Consider the following 24809-nt stretch of genomic DNA (forward strand, 5'->3'; position numbering starts at 1 on the left):
GCAGCCAGAGGCTACCGTGAAACAGTTATCCCAGCACCACCTACCTTCTGTGGTTCCGTTTGGAGCCGAGTTCCCTGTCAGCCCAATCCACCATTCCCTGTCTTGAGAGATATGCTTCTGTAGAAACCGCTGGGTGCCTTCATCACGGATGAAGACCAAATGGCCTCCCTGCCTCTCACACCAGTTCTGGGCATCACTGAAGGAGCAGCCCAAAGGCACAAATTCATAGCAAGAGTCTCTGAAAGCCACTTGGCTCTTAGAGCAAACGCTGCCCTCCTCTGGCTTAGCAATAGCGGCCATAAACCTGAGAGCAAGCCCCAGGAGGACCAGGCCTGCTGAGCTCATCCTTGAACCACTGCTGGAGACTCTGGATGGAGCTGGCTCTCAGTCCCTCATATGCCGTTGCCTTCACAACCACCCGCCATCCATCTCTCCCTCTCTCTTTGCATCAAATAACAGCAACTACCTCTTCTTTGAGAAACAAAGACTCAGGATAAATGTGTCTGCAGTTTTGCTTCCCCCGGCTCTTTGTTTAATGCCAGTTCCAAATACAATTATTTGCAGAATGGTCTTCCAGAGCAAGCTGAAGCTGCTATATCACCTGTCTTCTTGTCATCTGGTCAACTGTTAGCTTCTGATAAAAATTCCTGGCTGTCGGTTTTATATCATTTCCCTTGAAGGCCAAACGCTTCGTTAGAAGCCATCCGCATGTGGGAAGAGTATGATAAAAGAAAAATGACAAGACAGTCAGAGTTATGGGATTGTAAAAAAAAAAAACCAAACAGGTTGCACTCATATCCAATGTTATTGTCTAGAATGGCCGCTGTGCCTACGTGATAATCACATTCTGTCCAGCACGGCTTGAATCCCAGAGGAGACTTTTTCCCCTCTCTGGTCCATCACATTACCACTCGTGCCTGTTAGAGAATAATGTTTTCTACAAAATTTGTTTGAAATTATCATGGAAATAAGCTCTAAAAACTTCAAACCTGACCATCCTCATCCAGTGTCTAAACCCTCCAGTGGGTGTCGGTGCACGACAGATCAAGTTCAAGTTTCTTAGCTTTGCCTACAACGCCCTGTGTGAACTGGCCCCAGGCAGCATTTCCAAACACTCATCTCGAAATGTGGGGAATCGGGCTCTCTTTCCCAATAGAAGAATAAATTGGCACAACCTCTACTGCAGGCAGCATGACAGTATCTATCAAAATTTTCGCCCCTCTCCCCAGCTACTAGTAAGGGGCTGATTCCTAACTAGGAAGCTAGGGCCACAGGGGGCGAGGCCCTCACTTCATCCATTGACAAGCACTGTGCCCAGCAGCGCAGGCCCAGCTCCCGCCCACAGCACGGCCTCCGTCTGTCTCGGAGCTCGCCTGCATCTTCTCAGGCCTCATCCTGCACAGTGACGAGGTGACGGTCGAGGAGGATGAGATCAGCACCCTCATTAAAGGGTATAAATGTTGAACCTTGGCAGCCAGGCCTGCTGCGAAGGCTTGGCCAGTGTCAACACAGTAGCCTCGTCGGCAGCGTAGGCTTCCCCGCTGCTGTCCCAGCTGGGGAGGAGAAAGTGAAAGCCAAGAAGGGAGAGTCTGAGGAGTCTGGTGATGACACAGGCTTGGGTCTTTTTGACCAACCCTCTTTCATTGAACACGTTCCGTAAAAGCTGAATTCTGAGAAAAAGATTCTAAGCACAAGCTCTGTAATTAGCAATTCCACTTCTAGGAATTTCACCTACAGGTAAATTCATACGTATGTGAAAGGTCACATGTATGAGGTTATTTATTGCAGAATTTTGTGGGAAGGAATAATTGGGAACAACCTGCATGTCCAGTGACAGGAAATTGGTTAACGAACTGTGGTACGTCCTACATTCCCAATACAAAATGAGCAAATTCTCTGTATACAACTTTGGAAGGATCTCCAAGATTTTTGCTCATATTAAAAGCAAAGTATGAGATATTGTTAATGGTGTGATGCCTTTTACATGAAAACACACATGGAGACTTATTTGTACGTGTATATCTCATAACAGATGTACAGACACTGGCAACAGTGAGTGCCTGGGTGCGGGGATGAGGTCAGTGGGAGACAGAGAAGGGAATAAACTTTTGTTTTATTGGCCACATTTCTAAAGCCTTTCTATTTTGTGCCATGTGCGTGAATGTATAACCTGTTCAAAAATTATAAATTATTTTTTTAAAGTATCATGGGCCTATCATCTCCCTCCCCTGCCAAGTTCAAAGTCACTGCTCTTCCTAACTGCCTTAATGAATTGCTGCTGACCTTTCCTTACTCGTCTCTGTGCTCCTGTGTTGTCCCCTGTGCCAGGGGCCACTTTCTCCCTAGTCCTTCCCTGACCACCCTCAACATTCAGCTCAAATCTCACTTCCCTTGTGAGCTTTGTAGAACTTGCCTCATATAATATGCTTATCCCCTCTGAATTTTGTTCTTATTTTTTAATAAGAGCTTTACTAAGATATAATTCACATGCCATACAGTTCACCCATTTAAAGTACACAAATCAATGCCTTTTAGTCTACTCATGAGGTTGTATAACCATCATGATGATCAATTTTAGAGCATTTTCATCACACCAAAAGAAAATTCATTAGCATTTGCATAACAGTGGGAAATTGTAACCCACCCCATCGTTCTTTTGACATTGTTTCTGTAAATGCTGACTCTAATATGTAGCTTGTAGATAAACAGCACGACTGTATAAGAATCCTAGGAACTAACTTCAAAAGATATAGATTTTGACCTTCAGGCACCCCAGCTTTGGGAAATTCGCTGACCTCCAACCCCGGAGCCAGGATGGTGCACCCACCAGACCATCACCGGACAGTCAGAATGGGCTGTGCTCATCTGCACGTCGAGAACTTTTCAAGCCTCTCCCTTGATCTCTTTGTTCTGCTTCCCCTCTCCCTCCTTATAAAAACCTCTGCCTACACTGCGATGTGAAGATGGGCTCTGAGACATGGATCCCATCTTCCAGGGGGCCAGCCCCTGAAAATAAACCACTTTCCCTCACATCAGCACCTGTCTCTCGAGTTCAGTGTTCGTAGCAGCCGGCAGCCAGATCTGTGTACAGTTACATTCACACCCAATTTCCTCCTCCCCCAGCACCTGACAGCCGCTGACCCACCTTCTGTCTCTATGGGTTTGCCTGTTCCAGACACCTCAGGTAAACGGAATCATACAATATGATGATGACTTTTTTTGTGACACTCCCCTTTCACTTTAGCACAGTGTCTTTATTTTCTTTTTACAGTTTTTAAAAAATTTATTTGCATGCTGGCCCTCAATCCACTGAGCCATACTAGCCAGGGCACTTTAGCATAGCGTCTTTAAAGTTCATCCGTCTTATAGCACACATATCAGGGAGTGAGTCATTCCTTTTCCTTTTTCTTTTTTGGCACTCAATAAATGTTCATACGGTAATAATTAAATGCAGACATTTCCAGAATTAATAAATCTCCATCTTTGTTTGCCTTCCTGAATAATGTTCATTGTTCATGGTGACTTTCAAAATTAATTAAAGTTGCCAAAATTACCATGTTACTTTAGTGGTGGGAACATTGCCTTAACTACCAGTACCATTGTTCTTCTGGATGCCTTCTCCTTAGGAAACACCCACACGGGCCACTGGAGTCGGGACAGGGGAGACACCAGGGTCATAGTTTATACTATAAAAACAAAAACAACACTTGATGAAAAATCTAAGTGTTTTATGTTTAAAGTATTTCTTATGTTTCTTACATAAGAAATTAATAATTTGAGGTTGGAGGCGGGAGCTTTGCAATGTGGTGGAACCCTGGAACCTTCAAAAAAGGTGTCAGGTAAGCCATTTCTTATGGCAGGGTGACCACAGGGTTTAGAGAACACTGTTGTCTAATATTTGATTTTAAGTTGTTACTTAGGTCTAAGATAAGTCTTTTTTTTTTCTTCTTCCCACCTCTGTCACCCTGCAGTCCCTGCAATCACTCCTCTCTGTCTTAGTGTTTTTACCTGTTCTATACATTATCTCACACAAATGGAATCAGACAATTATGTGATTTTGTGTCTAGTTTCTTTCATCAGTGTAATATTTTCAAGGTTCACATGTGTCGGAGCACATATCAGCACTTCATTCCTTTTTATGGCTGGATGATACCCCATTGTAAGCTATGGATAAACTACATTTCATTCCTCCATTCACCCATCGATGGGCATTTGGGTTATATTACTCTGTGAGTTTCCTGAGGGGAAGAAATAATGTCTCAAAATCTCTATCCCGTGGCTGGCACATAGTAGGACTCAATGAACGTGTGCCAGCATGGCCCCATTGCCCAGGTCCCTGGGGCTGACTCTTGCCCCTCTTCTCTTTCCCAGAAGCCCTTCCAAGCCCTCTGGCACAGTCCTGCCAGAGAGAGCCCAGGGCAGGATTCGATGTCCTTGCTGACTCATAGATGGGGCAGAACTGGTCTCTTATCTGTGGGACCCAAGCTTCTAATGACTTCCATCAGAAAACAATGTGGAAGGCCCTACACAGAGATAGTGTATCTTCTGGATAAAGACTTAATTTATGTCACTCACGGAACACGCTTGGAGGCATTTGATAAGGAACTCAAATCTGCGGGCTAAATTCCATTTTCACATCCTTTACATTTTGATAAATTGCAGACTCTGGGCACTGAATCTGCCTTGATGATGTCAACTCCCAAAGTGCCCTAACCTCTGTGTACACAAAGGAAGGAAGCGGGGATGGCTGGACACATGCGAATGTGTTTCCAATGATCCAGTGCAGCTGTCTGAGCCACCAAATCCCAGTTTTCAGGATCAGCAAATGAAAACAGAAAGAGAGGCGTTTGGTTGAAATAGAACCATGAAAAGAACCGTAAAGATGGACACGCCCTGTGGCCCAGGCATCCCAGTCCTGAGAGTAGACCACTTTAGCCTGTGTCTCCCCCAAAGCTAACTGAGACGTGACTCCTGAGCCAACATTGTATTTGGGAGGGGATGCAGGAAACAGTGGTGGGGGCGGGGGGAGTCCATCGGTTCATATGAACTGATGTTTTTAATTAGTCATAGTAAATCTTTGCCCCCCATTTGATTGAAAAGACAACATAGCAAAAGAATTCTCATGGTGCTATCACCCTAATATCTTTTCATTTCTTTGTGATTCCTTCGAATGCTTCTTGCCTTGAAGATAGATGTTCACCCAGGCACAACCAGAGTGTATGTATAATCGATTATTGCATCCTTCCTTTTGCCACTTAACATTCAACAGTAAACCTTTTCTGTGTTGCTCAAGGGCTTTGAAATTGGCATGGTGGTAGCTGTGCCTCCTCTCTATAAATGGACATTACTAAACCACCCCATGTCGCTAGATGCTTTGTGTGGTTTTCGTCAGTTGTTTGTCACGTGTTCAGTTTTGCTATTCTAGTCAACACTGAATATCTTCTTGCACTTACCCTTCAGACTGGGCTGAGTCATCTCCCGAGGGTTGTCGTAGACCCTATCGAGGTCCCACCTTAACCTGTCACGCTTGCCAGGTAAGGCTTCTAAATGTGAGCTCCTGTGGCTCTTTGCCTCCTTCTGCATGCAAGGGACAGGATGGGACTGCCTGGAAGTTAACTCCTCTCAGGAGAAACTCTCACCCTTGACCGACCAGACCAGCATTGGTGGGCCGGTCCCCCAGCTCTCTCAAAATAACCCCGAAGCACGTTCACATCGTCTCCAGAGTCCCCCAGCCCGCCGGCTTCAGCTGCCTGTGATGACAATGATGCCTGATGTCTTCCCTCCCTGTTTTACTTCCCCGCTGTGCTGCTGGCCTTTCCTGGGTTCATTTCCCAAACAAACCACTTGCCTTTTAATCCCTGTCTTGGGGTCCGCTTCTGGGGAGAGCCCAAGCTTAGACAGTTCTGCTCCCACTGAGTTTGGGGTTCTTTGTCATGGCAGGAAACTCACAAGATGATGTAGCACAATGAGGCCATGTGCCAGGCACTGTGCTCAACTACGTTTTAAACAGGAGAGTGACAGGATCAGGTTTGAATTTCAGCCGGGTCACCTGGTGGCAGCAGGGAGGTAGATTGAAGGGATTGGGGCCCATGAGCCTGCTTCCAAGAGGTACTCAGTAGTGGGGGCAGTGGCTGGGGGGCTGGAGGAGAGAGGAAGAGTCTGACAGATTATTTAGGAAGTAGAAATGTGAGGACTACTGTCCAGGCTATAACCTAGTATAGTTATTATTTAAATTGAAGGTTTTGTCCAGCCTCACTGATGGGGCCCTGAGTACATGGTGGAAGGTTGAGGTCTTCCAGCTCATTCACCACAAAGGCACTTCCTTTTCTAACAGTAGTGCCCATAGTATTTCAGTCTCACCCATTCTGCCTCCCAAGTGTGGCTTATTATTAATCATTATTATTATTACTACTGCTACTGCTACTACTGTTATTATTTGCATTCCTTTCTCTGTTGTTAGTCTCTCAGCTCATTGAGGTCAGGGGCTATGATTTTCCATGTTTTTTGTCTCCAGTTCCCAGCATGACACTAGTCTCTGCTGTCCAGTAGGACTTTGCAGAATGAATGAATGTTCTTAGGTGTGAATTGCCTAATGTGTGATCTTTCATTTAGCGGTGGAGCACTCCCTCCAGGAGGTCTAGGGTGGCTCTCCCACCCCCGCCTACATCCTGCCTCCAGAACAGGCCTGTGCAGAGCGCAGGTTTTCTGGGGCTCACCAGCCAAGGCTGCTCCATCAGGGAGGCAGCTGCCACCTTTGCTGGGACTTTACCTGTCACCTTGGACCTTGCTATACAAGATTTCCACATTATCTGCTCAGCTTATCTCCCTGGCTAATTAAAGGTATCATTTAGAAGCTAACTTAATTGGAAAATTCCACAATAATTTAGATATGATAACAGTATCTCTGAAAGGGAAATATTAACTCACTTTACTCAATACCTTTGTAATAGAAGATACAGAATTGCAAAATAAGGCTGTTTTTTTTTATAGCACAGAATGTTTCTTTTTGAATTCCTCTTTTACAATACTTCTTCACTTCCTGACTATTTTAAGGATGCAACACATTTCAAGGAATAAGCGGCCCCAGAGGAGGGTAGCTTCCTCTTCCTGAATCCTTCCCCAAAATTATGAAGAGGACCCCGCAGATCAAATCTTCCACCCCTGCCACTCGTTATAGGACATCTGGCCCAGGGGCACGACCTCACCAAAACTCCAGTTGCTCCCTCATTAAAAGGGGGCAACATCAGTGCCTATCAGGTCTATGCCAGAATCAGGAGATGTGGTGTGTGCCAGTCCAGAGCAGGGGCCACCCATCGGTGAACGCCCTTCCTCCCCTCTCCTGAAGGGAGGAGACGAAGCCTTCCTGCTGGCCCTGCGAGTACCTCAGACCCTCTGGGGGCAGACTGAGACTCTGCATAAGACGCCTTCCCTTCATGTTCCCATTGCCTGGTTCTCTCATGCACTGGACAGTTTTTGTCCATTTTAAGGCAGCACATACATTATAGCAATTATCTGTGGAACACCCACTTTTGCTCTCATATCTGCTTAACCAGCAACTTCAAAAGGTGGGAGGCATTACTGCGTAGTGAGATAGAGTACGCACTGAATAGCTGTTGACCTTGATCAAGTCCTTCTACGTCTCTGAGTCTATAAAAAGAAGATTGCTAATGGTTCCCTTGGAGGGATGTATAGGGATTAAATGAGAGATTGCTCATGAGACCCTTAGCAGGTACTTGGCACAGGTCAAGTGCCCAGTGAACGGTATTTATCAGAGGCTAGAGGATGGATCCCACTCTTCCTGTGTTAGTGAAGACCTAGAAAGCAGCAGTCAGGCTTCTGTGGGTTCAGAGCAATGCCAGAGCTTCTTGGGGAAGAGCAGCTGCTGCTTGCTATCTCTGTTTATAAAGAGGGGGGGTGGAGGGCCCATGAACCACTGCAGGGCCCCTGACCCCTTTGGGAAATTCATGTCCTTTGGGATATGCAGACTTGGCCCCCAAACAAAAAGGACATAATGGGAGCCCAAGGAGGCAGAGACTGAGTCTTATTAATCACCTCTATATCCTCAGAACTTGGCGTGTCATCGGTACGAATTCTAAGAAGTCACAGAATTATTTTCTTGTTTTGTTCACGGCTATATTTCCAGCATGCAATAGATACTCAGTAAATGTATGTTGATGAATGAACCATTGTGAGAATGCATGAGTGCTGTGCTGCCTATAAGTTGCCTACCCCAAACCATTCTCTCCTTTTTTTTTGATAATGGAATCCTGGTATGATTCAAGGGACAACACGCCACCCTCGGAAGAGTCTGGTGATTTAAGGAAATCAGGAACTTCTTGTTCCTCCTTTCCAGGAATTGGTTTGGGATGTGCCTGTGACACAGTTCAGCCAAGAAGACTAAGAAAAAAATTGGATTCTGGGGAAGATTTTCCTCCAGCTTAAAAGGAGAGAGACGTGAAAAGAAAATACCTCCTTTGTCCCCATCGTATGTCCCTACTTTTACCGGGACGATTCCTGGAATGAAGGGAGTCATTCATAAACAGAACTGAACAAGCCCAAGGATGAAAGCCAGCCCTCCAAAGATGGCGATGCAGTAGATGGTGAGCCTGGTGAGATGACTCAGATGAGCTTCTGAGCTACCCAGGACCCCCAGAGAACTCAATGTCCAAGGTAAATGCATCTCGTGAGGGTTTCAGCAGATACTTGGTTATTTCCCGCCAAAGCATCTTCTGTTAACTTGTTGAGCCTTCATGATATTGTTATGGGCTGAATTGTGTCCCCTCAAGATTCATATATTGAATCCCTAACCCCTAGGCCCTCAGAATGTGATGGCCTAGGGGCCTTAAGGATGTGATTAAGTCAAACACGAGTCCATTAGGGTAGGCCCTAATCCAATCTGACTGGTGTCCTTAATAAGAAGAGGAAATCTGGACACACACGCAGTTACACCAGGGATGCGTGCCCCCGGAGGGAAGACCGTGTGAGGGTACAGTGAAGAGACAGCCATCTGCCCATCAAGGAGAAAGACCTCAGAAGAAACCAGCCCTGCCAATACCTTGAACTTGGACTTCCAGCCTCTAGAAATGTAAGTAAATAAATTTCTGTTGTTTAAGCCACCCAGCCTATGTTATTGTACTTTACTATGGAAGCCTTACAAAACTGAGACAGATATCTATCATTGTGATTAATACTTTATCACCATTATCAGAACATCCTTATCTCACCATATAATTGTCCCCAGGGTGCACGTGGGACCTGAATGAAGAGAGCTTGCTTGGCTCCTCAGCATTATATAACAAGGCAACACCAACCCCAGACTGGCTCTGAGGGCCCTCCACCCATCAATACAACCGCCTGACTCTTCATTCAGTAAAAATCTAGTCAAGATCCATGCTGCATTGAAGCTGTCACAGAGTGTACACTTTGAAGTCGGGCTGCCTGGCTCAGCTGCCTAATTCAACCTCTTCGTTGTGTATCCTAAGGCAAGTAGGTTACCTTCCCCAAGTTTTCTCACCTCTAGAATAATCCTAAAGATACTCATATCATAGGATTACATAAGGCCAGAGCGAGCTGGTACATGCAGAGCGCTTTGCAAAGCACTTGACTCAGAGAGTGAGCTCAAAAGTTGGGGGCTGTTGCTTTTCTGAATACTACCCAAAATGGACCAGAAAGGAGAACATGGTCATGGTTTCACTTATAATTTCAATATAATCCTCCCAACAAACCCTATGACATAGTCCTTGCCATCCTGTTTTGCAGATTAAGGTGACTATCAGAGGAATCATGTGACATGTGACAATGGTCGCAGGGCTGAGATCCCAGCCCAGGTTTTCTGATCTCTAAGCCCTGAGCTTGGTTTTCTGCACCAGAGCTGCTGCCCCTGGTGGTGCGATATTTTCCTGAGCCTTCCCTGTATGCCAGGCATTCTCACTTAATCCTCACAAGGGCGCAGCTTTCACAACGTAGGAGTAAGTCATAACCCTGACATGGATACACATGTTTAGACCAGATAGCTGAATAAACTGGCAAGTTATTATGGGACTTAGTGGGAAGTGGAGTTCAGAGAGAAGTGCCTTCTGAGAGAATGGGGAAGAATAGGGCAATAACATTGGTTGATAACTGTTCGGGGCCAGGTGCTTTTGCTAGACCCTTGATCTATAATAATGTTGAAGTTTTGCCCCATTTTACAAGGAAATAGAGGCTCAAAGAGGATAAGACACACAGAAAGGGGAGGGATGTGATTCGGTATCAACCCAAACGTGTGACATCTTCCCCTGGGCCTGCGCTTCTCTGTCAATGTCTGCTGCACACAGAGAATGATCTAGAGACACTTTAAGGACAGTACATGGCTGGGCTCCACCTTCAGGGATTCTGAATCAGTGAGTCTGGAGTGTGGCCCAACCAGGTGAAGGAATGTGCAGCCAGGATGCAAGTACAGCCAGCTGCTGTCAGGACTGAGCCCTGAGCTACGGGAACACAGTCTCAGCCCAGGCCTGACAATAACTGCACCCAGCGGCAGCACCACCCGCTTTCCTTGCTCTACCCAGAGGGAGTAACCGGTTCTTTCTTTGAGCAGCATGAGTTAAGATGAGTTCATGAATGCGTCACCCAACATTCATAGCAACTGAATATGGATTTCAGGCAATGGCATTGCATCAAGATACACAAATACAGGGAGACCTTAAGAGCAAATTTAGGCATCATTTCTCTCTCTTGATGGGCCAGGACGTTGAGCCCACATTCATTATTTAAATGGGTACATGAAATATTTTGTTTACTTCTTCAAAAGAGAACTAAGAATTAAATTGCTTTGTATGTATGATTTGGGGGGTGGGGGTGGTAGGAGGCTCAGGGGACTTTATTTAAAACAAAACAAAACAAAACAAAGCTTTCCCGTCTCTGCAGAAGAACTTCCCATGATGTGCAGCAGGAATTCACACCATCAACGTGCTCTTGGCAGCCCTAATTCCAGTGTCTTTTTTTTTTTTTCCTTCAAGGCAATACGAGCGCTCCTCATTGACTTCAGGTGTCTTTGATGGCCCTGACCGTCTGTCTTCTGATTACAAACCACTTCCACCTCCTGGTTGGATTTTTCCTGACAGCCCGCCAAAGCAGAATGCACCGCTAAAGCTCTCCCCAACCTCAGCCCAGCAGGAAACTATGAAGCTTTTCTCGGTTAAACCAAAAGTGACATTGGAAAGGAAGAGACAATAAGAGGATTAAAGTTTAACCAGAACATGCGGCTGGGAAATTGACCTTTGACCAAACATAATTAATCCTGGTGCAGCTTCTCCTTGGAATGTGAAGAAATACCGGGCCGTCAGAGGGGGGAAAGCAGAGTGGCACCAGGAGGGAGCGGGAGAGCATGAAGGAGAGGAAAGGAGGAGCGGAGGAGCAGTTGCCTTGAAGACGGAGGCGGGTCTGTTCACTGTCACAGCACTCCCTCGTGGCGCCTGAGTGATGGACGTAATATTTGGCAGAAATAAGAAAGAACAAGTGGAGCCTGTGAGGGCCAAAGTGAGAGGTGAGCATTTTGCATAAATGATTGGCTCTTCTTTCATGTTTAGATGTATGCCCTTTTTTCTGCTTGTTATAAATCATTTCTGGAAAATCTGGAAAACATTATCTGGGAGAAAATGATCCATAATCCAGACACATTCTCTGTGAAAATCTAGGTGTGCTTTCATATATGATAAGTCAGTTTCCAAGGAGGGAGAGTCATTCTCACTATTTCCAGGAGAAAAGTCCTGGGAATTCTGCGTTTGGCATATATACAATGGGGTTATTCTGCAAAATGTGGCCCCTTCCCGCTGTGTTTATGCAAATATGTGCATTAATTTTGAATTAATTTCAAAATGGCACGAGAAGTGGGGGTGAGTTCACACTCCCACAAGTGCTCACTGGAGGGTACGCAGAACCGGCTGTGATTTCCTTGCAGGTACAACGGGGGTCACGTGGGCATGTGAGTACCTGCAGAGCCAGTGAAGGAGCCCCAGAGCGGGAGCCTCAGCAGGAGCATTCCTCCAGCGGGCTTTGTGTCTCATTTATTTGTTTGGCTTTCTCTTCTGAGTTGCAACTTGACTTTCTGGTACCATCTTGTTTACAGTGTACAGGACAATGACTGGGTCTGAACTCTCGGGTCCCCGGCTTGGCACTTGCTCAGTGTTCTGAGAACAGCAAGTGGGTCAGCTCAGATTCACAGGCAAGTTCAGCTTTGGAGAGACAGACTGGATGTTTTCAAAAGGAGAGGACAATGGTGAACGTTCTTTGCGAGGAAAGTCAGATTGGAGCTTTTTCAGATGCAAAATTGCCTTGGAAGTTGCGTAGTGCTCAATAAATGTTCTTAGTATGTATCTATGGTATCAACTCTATGCTCTGGTTCACCTCTCCCTGCTCTGCCTCCCCTGCTCCTTCTCCTGTGTTTTGGGTGTCTATGAATAACCCTCCCGTTCACTTACTTGCCCAAGGCAAGAGACTTGGATGGAATTTACTGTTTTGAAAACTCCCCTTCTCTTCTCCCCATATGTAGTCCAACTCTGAGTCTTAGCAGTTCTATGTCCTCCAAGTTTCTTACCTTCCTGGCTCTTCTTCCTGTCCACACATGTAATCAATATTTTTAAATTGCTAATGAAATATTTTACATTTTTTTCATAGTCTTTGAAATCTGGTGTGCATTTTATACTTATAAGACATCTCCGTTTGGACTGGCCACGTTTAATTGTTATGTGGGGCTGGTGGCTACCATATTGGACAGAGCAGCTCTAGAATGTTCTTTCCTTATGCCTTTGTGAGGCAAGTGCCTACTCTCCCTCAAGACTCATCCAAGTCACTTCCTCCAGGAAGCAGTCTTTACCCTCCTGCAGTCCCCTCACCTCAGGATGAGGTTGTTGCACACAGTCCCCCCACCCCCCCCGCGCTGAGTCTACTGCACTGCCTTTACCACAGATGATTTTGAGTGTCTGTTGATTCTTCTGTCTCTGTCTCTCCATGGATGGTAAGCAACGGAAAGACACAGACGATGCCTACTTATCTTGGTATCCTCAGTGCTAGCCCAATACCAGGTATACGGTACGCTTTCTGGAAATGACTGCCAGGTAAATGGATGACTGTAGAGAGTGGTGTTGGGGCTATGGCCTCAATTCCTTTCCGTGGCCATTTCTTGTAGCTTTTTGTTTAGACACAGAAACTGGAAACTGAACATTCTTTCTCTTAACAGGCAAGATTCCAACATGGCTTCAGGGAATCCTGCTGCGCAATGGGCCTGGGATGCACACAGTGGGGGAGACCAGCTACAACCATTGGTTTGACGGCCTGGCCTTGCTCCACAGCTTCACCATCAGAGATGGTAAAAGCACTCTATTAGTTCGCTATCGCTGTCCTGTCCAAGGACCAATAGAAATCTAATGCATGCCACATGTGCGATTTTAAATTTACTCAGCCACATTCATAAAAATAAAAAGATACAAGTGAAATTAAAACAATAGAAATTAATTTATTTTACAGTTCTGGAAATCAGGAGTCTAAAATGTGTTTCACTGAACTAAAGTCGAGGTGTTGGCAGGGCTGCTTTTCCTCTGAGGGCTCTGGGAGATCATCCATGTTCTTGCCTTAGCTGGCTTCTAGAAGCTGCTTGCATTCCTTGGGTTGTGTCCCCATCACCATCTTCAAAACCAGCTCTCTCTCTCTCTTTCTCTCCTTCTGCTTCTATAATCACATCTCTTTCTGTGATTCTAACCTTCCTATCTCCCTTTTATAAGGACCTTTGTGATTACATTGGGCCCACCCAGATAATCCAGAATAATCTTCCTTCTAAAGATTCATTATCTTAATCATACCCATAAAGCCTCTTTTGCCCTGTCAGGTAATATTCACAGGTCCCAGGGATTAGGACAGGGACACCTTGGGGAGGTAATCATTCAGCCCACTATAAGCACAAACCTCCCTGGAAAGGTGGCCAAGGTGACTCTTTTTCAAAGAGTCCAACTTGCAAAATATTATGTATTCTCAATAAGGTGGGCAACAGCAGGCAAAATGTTACAGGCTTTGGAATCAAACACATACCATATCAAAACGGTGAATACAAAACTGAAAAGAACAAAGCTGAATGTATTACTCACCAGGCAGAGGAGAACCATGTCACACATGCAATATGTTCAGTAGCTCTCCCTGAGTGGACACTGAATATAGAGCAGAAAGTAAGAAATGCCACAAATAAGGCAAAATTCTGAGTGCATGGTAGTGGCTCAAGAAGTGGATTGTAAACTCTTTGCAGTCGCCCATTGGGCTGGTTAATGTCACATAGCATGAGCTGAATTCTCAAAGAGGTCCAGGGTGGGTTGCATGAGGCTTGAGCAGGCTCAGGGGCACAAGGCAGATAAATTCATATCCAAGAACTTGAGCGTGGTGAAATTTTTCTTTAATTCCCGTATTCTAGCATGGGAAATCTGTGGTCACTTCACTTCCCTTGGCCTCATCAGTAAAAAGAGCTTAATCATCCTCCCTGGAGAACTGTTGTGATGACTAGAAGAATGGATATCTAGCCAGGGCTTGACCCCTGGGAGATGCTAGTGGATTAAAAAACACCATGGTTGTTGCTAGGTTTGAATACCAGCTAATCTAAGCTATGTGACCTTGGCCAAGTTACTGACCCTCTCCGTGTCTCAGTCTCCCATCCTCAAATTGGAGATATATTAGTAGCATATCTCATAGAGTTGCTGTGGAAATTAAGGGAATTAGTATGTGTAAGTAGCCTTGTATAATGTCTGGCATTAACTATTATGTGCTCAGTAAGCATTAACTGTTTTTTTTTTTGCATAACTATTATATCTTTCAAGCCAGTCAGCAATTGTTTTTTGAGTGCAGACTCTATGCTAGCAACTTAGCGTAGAGTCTGCTAAGACTCTACATTTCAGGAATGGAGATACCATGATTTCAAAAACTTACAGATTTTACTGAGACTCACCTACAGAGTTGGTGGTTCCATAATTCCCTGACAGCTCTAAGTCTTCATCATCTCCTTTTCTAGGCAGATGTTACCCATGATTCTGGAGAAAACAAATGTTGTTCTGGTTGAAGTGCAGGAGAGGCAGCTTCCCTTCTGTGAGGCCCTGCTTCACCAGGCTGCCGGGTTCTTTGCGGCCATTTCTGGTGCTCTTGTGAATGCTGTGTGGAAGGTGTTCCGGTCCCCTCTTTGCAGAGGCAGGAATGGAAACATTAGAGAGGTTCAGTGGCTTATCCAAGGTCATCAAGTTAGGGCTGAGATCTCAATCTGTGGTCTGGAGTTTAAGTTTGCAACTATCGCCCCCATCCTCACTGTAGTGCACACACACACACACACACACACACACACACACCACTGCCAGAGAAATAGTAGGTTGCTTAAGTGACCCCTCACAGCTTACCAAGCAGTGGCTCTAGCGTCCTTCTGTAGAGAACCCCAGGGACAAAGGAACCAGCAGAAAATGACTGAGCCATGGCTGTCTTATGGAAGCATGGAGATAACCAAAGCTATCGTGTGCTGTTCAGAATTTCTAAAAGCATCTCATGGGTTTTCAAACTAAAAATTCATTGTCAAAGATAAATAGCTATTGTGCATCCTTTTATGAGGTAGTCAGACAGATGTGACCACAAGAGGAGTCACAGAGAGGCTCAGGAGAACAAAGGGTATTGTACTTAAAGGTTCCTAGGGATGGGAGGCTCAGCACGTCATGCAGGGCCCCATGGGAAAACACCAGGGCGGTCAGGAGGCAGAAGTCAAGAGCAGGGGAAATGCTTAGGCCATGGCCTTTATTGAGGTTTCAAGGGAAAGCAAGATAGGGCAGGGTGAACTGCTCAGGAATGGCTTATGTGAATAATTTCAGTGGTCTTTGGGTGATAGTGGTGGTCTTTAGTTGCCTGGCACCTAGCCCTGGGATGGTTAAAGCAAAAGAATATTCCCTAAAACACAGAAAATGTATATATATATTTCATATATATAAATACATATAATTATATATATAATATATGCACATATACCTACATACAGCACAGTGGCATGAAAAACTCAGTTCTATTCATAATCTGGAACTGGCTGGAGAAGGGAAAGTGTGGAGAGTATACCCAATTACCTCCCCTTCCCCTCTCCTCCTCTTGACTTTGGTCATGTGTTGAGGGTACAAGCCCTACCCTTCTTTGCAGTGATGTTTGCCATTCTCCAGCATGGGGTGGGAGGCCCCAGAGTTTAGAGCTCCTGTTCAAAGTGTTGTATCTTCATCAATTAGCATGGGGCCTGGCACAGAGGGGAACTCTGAAACTCTTTATGGAGCTGAAATGACACGGACAAAGTAAAGATTATTTTGGTAGCAGGAAGCAATACTCTCCCAGCCCATGTCTTCAATACTCACTACAGGAAGTGTTTGCTGGCCATTGGCTTCGTGCTCATTCCCACCTCAGCCCTCACTATGGTTCCTGAAGTAGGTACCACTGTCACTATTTTGATTTTTCAGATGAGTGTCTAAGGCCCAGAGAGGCCAAGGTATTTGTCCAAATGCCCACAGCTAAGTGGTGGAGGTCGTGTATAAACCCAATACTCTCCAAATCCAGAATCCCAAGTCTTAGTCATTATGCACTTCTGCCCCCGTTACCCCATCCTGCCAGCTACCATCTGGCCCCATCTCCCCAGCCCAGTCCTCTGGAGGCCGCCAGGTTGTCGATGTTGGTGTGGCACAGCCTGGCCCCGTCTGTTCTCTAGAAGGCTCAGTGGCTTCCCATTGTCTAACAACAGAAACCAGTGTTAAGTGCGACTATGTATGAACCAAGGGGGCATGCACAGGGCAAGCAGGGTTCTTGGATTTGCAGCGAACACAAAGTATTTCCCAAAAGGTGGTTTGTGAGCCTCCTGAATTGGAATCCCCTGAAATGCTAATTAAAGCTGCAAATCCATGCACACATGCACACACACAGGGCTTGAATGAATCATAATCCTGAAAAATAAAGACAGAACATCTGAGTTTCTAGCATGGTTCCAATGTGACCCTGAGCACATGAGGTCTGAAAAAAACCCCACAGAGGACCTCCAGCCTGGCTGCCCTGTCCCACCCGAGACCGAGTATATCAGGGCTGCGAGATGGGGCTCAAGCCTCTGTAATAAAAGCACCAGGCAACTGGAGTATGCGGGCAGCACAGGGAACCTAGGTAGTGCTGAACCGGTAAGACTTTGGAGCAAGAAAGCAAAAAGACAGAAAAAAAGGCTGGTGGTCTTCAGCAGAGGCCAGAAAACTGATGCTTTAAAAAACTAACAAAGATTTTAATAAAAGAGGCAGAGTGTAGCCAGAGAAGCTGGGAGAAGGGTATACAGAAGAGCTCTTTTCTATAAGTCAAACATGATTTTAAAATAAAACATTTTTTATAAAGTAGGCCTAGAAGTGCATGAACCTCAGAAATATATTCAATAATTTTCTAATAAAAGGATAAGTTGTTGTCCCATGAGGATTTGAACATGTAATTCCAAGAACCAGAGTTGCCAAGATTTACAGAAAAAAGAGCTCCTGAGAATTTAGCCTTCCTAAAGCTTTGTCAGTTGGTACAGCTCCAAAGTGACCTTTTCGAATGTTAGCTTTAAAAATGGGCGTAAGTGACACATACACATATATACTTGTATATACATAAGTATATGTGTGTTTGTGTGTGTATATATACATATATTCTATATATGTGTATATATATGGGTGTGTGTATATATATCCATCCCCATCCCCCCAAACCAGACCCAGTTCTGGAAGATTCCAGGCAGGAGTCTGTTTACTTGTGTTCCTTTATAAGGAATGTGGCTAATCAGACTCTCCCAGGAGCAGGGTGGTAGGGAATGCGGAGTGGCTCCTTCTTTAATCTTAGCTTCAGAGTGAAGTGTCAGCCTTGAGCAATTCCAGAGACACACTTTGCTGTGGCCCCAAGTGCTCCATGCTCTGGGGCGGGTTGTTTATAGGAAATGGGCCGCCTGTCTACAACCAGCCTGGGCTGGGGGTTTACATTTCAAGTGAACAAATTCAACACTTTAAGCAAACCACCACAGGGTCCAAAGCACCTTAGCCAGTGCCTGTGGGTGGTGACCCTCAGAGAGAGTGGCTGCAAAGGACGTGCCAGCTCACGGGGAGACCAGGGTTTTCCTAGAGCAGGTTCCGTGTGTGAAGGCCAGTGTGTTTAGCCCCACCAATACCTGCATGATCCTTCCTGCCTCCAGGATTTTGTTGGACAATCCAGAATTGCAGCAGCCATCAGTTATCAATATGTGACAATGGCCCAAAGCCTTGCCCACTCTATCCTGCATCTCAATAGCATATGTAGTTTTTATTGAGCATCTACTATGCGCAAAGTGCTTTGCAGGCCTTGAATGCCACAGCAACTCTGTAAGAAAGGTATCATGATCCTGACATCACAGTGGAGGGGACTGATCCTGCATGTGACACAAGGTCAAGTGCATGGCTGGTAGATGATGGAGCAAGGATTCATATCCATGTGCAAACTTGAATCTCCTCACCAGGACGGCTCATGCCTGTCCTGCTCACCCTGATATCCCCCAGTACAAGCCCTGGAATGGCTGAAATCGACACTCGGGCCTATAAAGGTGTCAGCCTGGGGTGACTCTGCTTCTTCTCTTTCAGGTGAAGTCTATTACAGGAGCAAATACCTGAGGAGTGACACCTACAACGCCAATATCGAGGCAAACAGGATTGTGGTGTCAGAGTTTGGAACAATGGCCTATCCAGACCCCTGCAAAAACATATTTTCCAAGTAACTATCCATTTTGAATCTGGTCGTGCTTTTTGATATCCTTGATGGTCAGAACAACCATTGTGTGCTCCTCTGACAGCCATCTTCAGGGTGGACGGAAAGTCTGTGTGACTGGCTTTTGCCTGCATACCCCACGCATTCCTTGATCACCAGTAGCAAGAGCGGCAAAGAGCATCTGACAGATTATTAGGTATTCTCCCACATGGCTGGTGGGAGCAATTTTGATGAATAATTTGGAATTACCCATCAAAATTACAAACGTTCATTCCCCTCAGCCTAGAGGTGTACTAGTTCATGCTGAAATGATGAATGTACAAGGTTGTTTGTGGCGGCATGATTTCTTATTGTGAGGAACTGGAAATAACCCGATGTTTATCCACAGAGGAGCAGTTAGATCAGTAACAGTGAAACTACACGAGAAAATACCTGGCAGAAGTAAAAAGGAAAGAGGATGTTTTCTATGTACCAAATGGAATAATTTCCAAGATATATTAAGTTAAAAAAATCAGAGTATAAAAAGAGCAAATAATGTGCTATATTTTGTGTAAAAAGGCAGGAGGAAGTCTGGATTTATTTTCACATGTCTGTTCGTAAAGAACTCTGGAAGGAGTTATAAAGGAGGTGGGAAACTGACAAATGGGGGAAAGGACCGGGGAAGATTTGTAGTTGTATTCATTTACAGTCGTCTGGGTTATGACGCATGTGACTGTATTACATATTTGACAAATTAAATGGTTGGCCACGGAATCGGGCCTGCCTTCAGTATCTCCTTTCTGATTCTCTTTAGGTGTAGAAGAGTTATGAAATGTGTTAGGGGCGGACGAGCCCAGAGAGGGAAGATTGCTTCTGCTTTTCCAGGAACTGCTCAGAACTCACATTTGCACATTGAGGAAGAGCCAGGGAGGAAAAGGGAAGGGGAGGGAGTGAATTTAAAACCATAACCTTTGAGGCATTGTTGCTGTTACATCACTTGCCAGTGAGGGGAACACTAACCAATATATAGATCCAGGATTTTTTCCCCCCTGATTTGAGTTTGCCTTCTGATCAAATTAGTTATAGGTTCTTAGCTCAAAATTACTTTGCTTTTCTCTTTTTAAAAAACAAATTTCCTGGACAAATTTGAGGTAACCAGTGTGGACTCACATTCCTGCCCAAAGCAAGGATTTGTTGTTTTGCTAGTTTTGGGGAGCCATTATGGATAGATGTATGATTTCTGTGGAGTTTCTTAAAATTCTTCAGAACAACCCCCCAGCTCTTTCTAGCTTTGGTGCAGGAGACTCTGGATTTTTGAGAGGCCAGGAGAGCTCAGTTGGTGGTCATGTTGTCCCAGCTGATTGTCAATCCTTAGTTGATTCAATATGGTGGCACCTTTGAACACTTGCTATCTGAGTCCTCAGGTAACCCATTGGGACCCAGTACTTTTTCTTCCTTCAGTTGAAGGAGAGCATCCTAAGTGGTAGGAAAACTAAAAGCACCTTAAACAGAATTTCCCAGTCGCATAGACACAGCCACTGGTTTGCTTTCTTCCCCAGAGCTTTCTCCTACCTGTCCCACACCATCCCAGATTTCACAGACAACTGCCTGATTAACATCATAAAGTGTGGACGAGACTTCTATGCAACCACAGAGACCAATTACATCAGGAAAATCGACCCACAGACTCTGGAAACTCTGGAAAAGGTATCAGCAAATCTACACCTAGCATCAGTTTTTGACTCAAGACAGGACCCCCTGGGTGAGGCCGTGTGGTCTGCAGGAGCCCCCCCTCTAGTGCCCCTGGCTCTGTGCTTCCTCAGGGTAGCACTCACGCTAGCATCTCAGCTCCCTGAGGGCTGGGGCTGTCTTTTCATCTTTGTGTCTATATTCACTCCTAGCTACGGTGACAAGTACCACAAACTAGGTGGCTTAAAACAACAGAAATTTATTCTCGCAGTTCTGGGGGCTGAAAGTCTCAAATCAAGGTGTCAGGAAGGCCGTGCTCTCTCTGAAGGAGGACAGTGTTTTCTAGTGGAGGAACATTCCCTGCCTCTTCCACCTTCTGGTGGTTGCCTGCCAGCAATCCTTGGTGTTCTTTGGATATATCACTCCAGTCTCTTCTAAGGATGTAAATCATTGGATTAAGGCCCACCCTAATCTAGCATGATTTTATTCAAATTTAATTACATCTACAAAGACCCTAAATCCACATACAGGTACCAGGAGTTAAGACTTCCACATATCTCTTTAGAAGACACACTACAACCCACAACAGTGTCCTCAGTCCTCGGCTCTGAGTGGCAGCTCATTGAGAGTCTGGATGGCTGTGCTGGACAGCCTAGGACTCCCAGTGGCCTTACCTTGTATTGACCTGAAGAGGGAGGCATGAGGCAGAGAGCAAGAGCACAGAAATAAACGCCCAAACACATACCTCTCCTGGGCAGAATTAAGTCAACATTTTTGTGAACATCAGTAGACCCACTTTCAGTTTTCTCCAGCTGGCTATTCAAAGTCTCGGTGTCTTTGTAATACATTTTAATGATCTGCTAAAAGGAGTGCTTCTCTTAGCTGTGAAATTATGTACAGCTCCTTTTAAGCTAGGGGGCATAGGTCCAACTGATGTACACATTCCACAAAGTTGCAGGGAGGAAACACTAGGAGGGAATGGAGTATCTGTTGACTTTTGGCTGGAGGTTGTGCTATTCTGGGGGAGGAAGGGCAGACAGCTGGTTCCCGGGCTACCCCATTGTTCTCCAGTTGTGGCTTGTTCAGAGTGGGGTCACTATTGAGCTTGCTAGTTGAATTTTACTTTGACCAAATGTTTTCGTAACCTCTCCATTCCCAGAATACTCCTATGAGAGAGGCCTGGAGAATTCTGCCTATGTGGAATGCAAAGGGGGAGGATTTAAATGACTGAAGCAGAACACAGAGCAGTGGCCAAGATTAGCACTATGGCTGCCTCTTTGCACAGGCCACTGCTTAGAGCTCTCTGTGGGGAGGTGTCCTGTCTCCACTCTGAGGACCCCCGGCAGGGCCAGGCTGCAGGCTCCAAAAAGCTGCCACAGAAAACACACACGGCTCACTAACCTCCCTGCCACCTATTTGCAGTAGGAGGTCCCCCGTGAGGTTAGACCAGGTCTCAAGAGTGAACATTCTCTTTAAAGGTGAAGTCTGCCTCACTTCCAGATCAGAAAATGTGCAAAAATAGCCATCATTTCTCTGAACCTAGAATCAATCCACTTTTCACAGGATTTCAACTTCAACTTCTCCCCTTTTTAAAACCAGGTGCCTGTTATATATTTTGCAGGTTGATTATCGAAAATATGTGGCTATAAATCTGGCAACAGCGCATCCTCATTACGATTCAGCTGGAAATGTTCTCAACATGGGCACCTCCATTGTGGACAAAGGGAAGACGAAATACGTGATCTTTAAGATCCCTGCCGCAGTACCGGGTAGGTCACTCTGCGGACGGAATGAGGCACAGACGCCAAGGGTGGCTCCCTCTGGAGAGTTCTGACTGTCCTTGATGCCACTGGCTCAATCTGATGCTTTCCCTCCCAGATGAACCAGGTGACCCCGAATCCATTTTTCTTCTTTACAAGAAAAGAGATGTTGCTGGGCTTCCTTTTGGAAGCAGCAAAGCCCTTTACTCTTCTAACCTCCTTTCCTGGACCTTACAGTTCATTACTTCATTAATTTATTAATTATTTATCCAGTGTTCATCATCTATCCATCATCCATTCATTTATCATCTCCTCCCTTCCTCCCTTCCTCCCTCTCTCCCTTCCTCCCTCTCTCCCTTCCGTCTTTCCTTCCTTCCTTCCTTCCTTCCTTCCTTCCTTCCTTCCTTCCTTCCTCCCTCCCTTCCTGCCTTCCTGCCTTCCCTCCTTCTTGTCATTTTTTCAGTCTCCAGACAAACCTTTGCATGTCAGGGCTGTGCCTCCCACTTGCATCCCAGCCCCCGGAAGCCAGGTTCCCAGGGTTGTTCCGGGAGCTCAGCCCTGCTGGGATCAACTCCAGATCCCCACCCTGTTCTCCAGGCCTTCTGGACCTTCTCCACTCAGCACTGAGATCCTGGAGGGAAGCCCAGGCCAATTTGTGGGGAAGGAAGGTGGGGCTCCTAGCCTTTGTCCAGGCCCCTCGTTGAAAGCATACCCAGGAGACCAGGCCTGTGATGGTGGCTGGAGACAGGGCACCAGTATAAGGGTGCTTGACCTGACCTCCTGGTTTGGGAAAACTGGTTTCTATCTGTGATCCCTGCCACTCCCCCTCCCCCACAGTCCTGTAGAACCTCCTGAGCAAATTACCCAGCTCTGCTGGCAAATGTGAGCAAGCCCCTGACGTCAGAAGGTGCACTGAGTATTTTCGTTAAAGTCAATAAAGGAACATAGGGTCTAGCTTAGGATTCTAGAATGTCAGACCTCGGGATAGTCTAGGCATTTGAGTTTACCACTTCATATTACAGAGCACTGTGAGGCCCAGGGCATCAGGTGACATGCCCAAGGTCACACAGCTTACAGGAGCCACCAACATCATGCAAGCAGCTACCTACCCTCTGAGCAACTGCTCCGTGCTGGTGGCTCCCCTGGGATCAGGCCCGTCTCCTGCCTGCCAGACCAGGGTGCTTTGCACTTCAGTTTGCTTTGTGCTGCATTTGTTTTATGAAAGAAGTAACCCACAACCCACAGCCTCCCTCCCACCGGCCAGCTGTTCACAATGTGCACAGGTGGCCACAAGGAAGGCAGAGATACTTGCAGACAACTCGTCAGACATCAGCCCCAGGCCTGGGAGGGGAGGCCTTGTGGCCTGCTGATGACTCACCCTTGCAGAGGACTAAGAAAACCGAACCCATCCTGAGCACCTTCCGTGTTTGGGCACTGGGTGAGGCAGTTGGACTGCTCCATTATTTCACTCTGCCTGCCTTGATGGTCACAGTCTGTGTAACAGCCCGTCATCATCGCGTGTACTTAAGTCTCATTCTCAGGTGTTCCAGAAGGGGCAATGCCGGGAGAATTCATGGAGACGCTCTGAAATTCAGGTCTACATTAAAAAAACTCCAGCTTTCCCTCCTGAATATCTCCTTGACACTCTCAACACTTCTGACACTAGATGGGGAGGCGCTTTCCCCCACCAAGCAATTCTCTGTGACAGCTGTTGGTGTCCGAAAGCTAACCTCAGTTGTACGGCTGTCGGTCCACTTGGTAGTGCCAAACCCCACAGGTTAAGGGCTCAGCCCCCACTACCCGACTTCAGATGCCAGTCGAGAGTAGTAGGTCCCCAGGTTACTCCCCACTTTGGTCTGACCGGGCTCTGCATCAGAGGGCTCCCACAGCCCCCTCCTCAGTCTCGATTAATTTGCTAGAGCAGCTCACAGAACTCAGGGAAACACGCTCACCAGTTTATGAAAGGACATGATCAAGGATGCAGATGAGCAGCCAGATGAAGTGAGGCAGAGGGCAGGGGCTGGGAGGTTCTGGCGCCCGGGGGCTTCTGTCCCCATGGAGCTGGGGTGCATCACCCTCCCAGTGTGGATGTGTTTGCCACCGATAAGCTCTCTGAACCCCATATACTGTTGGGATCCTAAGGAGGCTTTCTTACATAAGCATGATCAATTATTAACTCCATTGCCAGCCCTTCTCTCGTCTGACGGACAGCAGGTGGGGCTGAAAAATCCCAAGCTCGTCATCGTGGCTTGGTCTTTCTGGTGACAGCCCCCATACAGGAGCCATCCAGAGTCACCTCGTTAGAACAAAAGATACTCCTAGAGCTCTTATCACTTAGGAATTTACAAAGGTTTTAAGAGCCAGTGTCAGGGATGGGGTCAATATTAGAATAAGAGTTGTTCCTAGAGCTCTTATCACTTGCGAAATAACACAGGTTTTAGGAGTGTTGTGGCAGGAACTGAGGCAGAGGCCAATATACATTGATATTTTTTCTATTAACTCACAATGTCGGATGATGGTCCTAAGCAACCTGTCAAAGCATAAGCCTGGGCCAGCTTGACAGAACCTCAGGCCCTAGCCCGCATGCTGAGTCCAACTCCACATTTTGTCATGGTGTTC

The 24809-nt window shown here is 46.1% G+C and overlaps 2 protein-coding genes and 1 long non-coding RNA gene across 4 annotated transcripts in view; 1 reads left to right on the top strand and 2 right to left on the bottom strand.

The window, feature by feature from the left end:
• Positions 1 to 699, bottom strand: part of PKD1L2 (polycystin 1 like 2) — a 91033-nt gene extending 90334 nt beyond the window's left edge. Inside the window, 1 exon segment of the mRNA XM_028502103.2 lies at positions 45 to 699. Coding sequence (XP_028357904.1) covers positions 45 to 345 — 301 coding nt within the window. The 5' untranslated portion in view covers positions 346 to 699.
• A 10262-nt stretch (positions 700 to 10961) lies between these two features.
• Positions 10962 to 24809, top strand: part of BCO1 (beta-carotene oxygenase 1) — a 31054-nt gene continuing 17206 nt past the window's right edge. The window contains exons 1-5 of one of the 2 annotated variants that reach the window (XM_028502105.2): positions 10964 to 11524; positions 13217 to 13345; positions 18639 to 18768; positions 20301 to 20448; positions 22052 to 22199. In XM_028502105.2, coding sequence (XP_028357906.1) covers positions 11461 to 11524; positions 13217 to 13345; positions 18639 to 18768; positions 20301 to 20448; positions 22052 to 22199 — 619 coding nt within the window. In that variant the 5' untranslated portion in view covers positions 10964 to 11460. Of the gene's footprint in view, positions 11525 to 13216; positions 13346 to 18638; positions 18769 to 20300; positions 20449 to 22051; positions 22200 to 24809 lie in introns of both variants that reach the window. The other variant, XM_036012258.1, reaches the window with a different exon arrangement.
• Positions 13708 to 24337, bottom strand: LOC118497553. The gene is made up of 2 exons (XR_004900078.1): positions 24143 to 24337; positions 13708 to 16303 (listed from the first exon to the last, which is right to left on the bottom strand). It is a non-coding gene; the product is annotated as an uncharacterized LOC118497553 (long non-coding RNA).

Source organism: Phyllostomus discolor, chromosome 12 (assembly GCF_004126475.2).
Source record: "Phyllostomus discolor isolate MPI-MPIP mPhyDis1 chromosome 12, mPhyDis1.pri.v3, whole genome shotgun sequence".
In the NCBI taxonomy this organism is placed as follows: Eukaryota; Metazoa; Chordata; class Mammalia; order Chiroptera; family Phyllostomidae; genus Phyllostomus; species Phyllostomus discolor.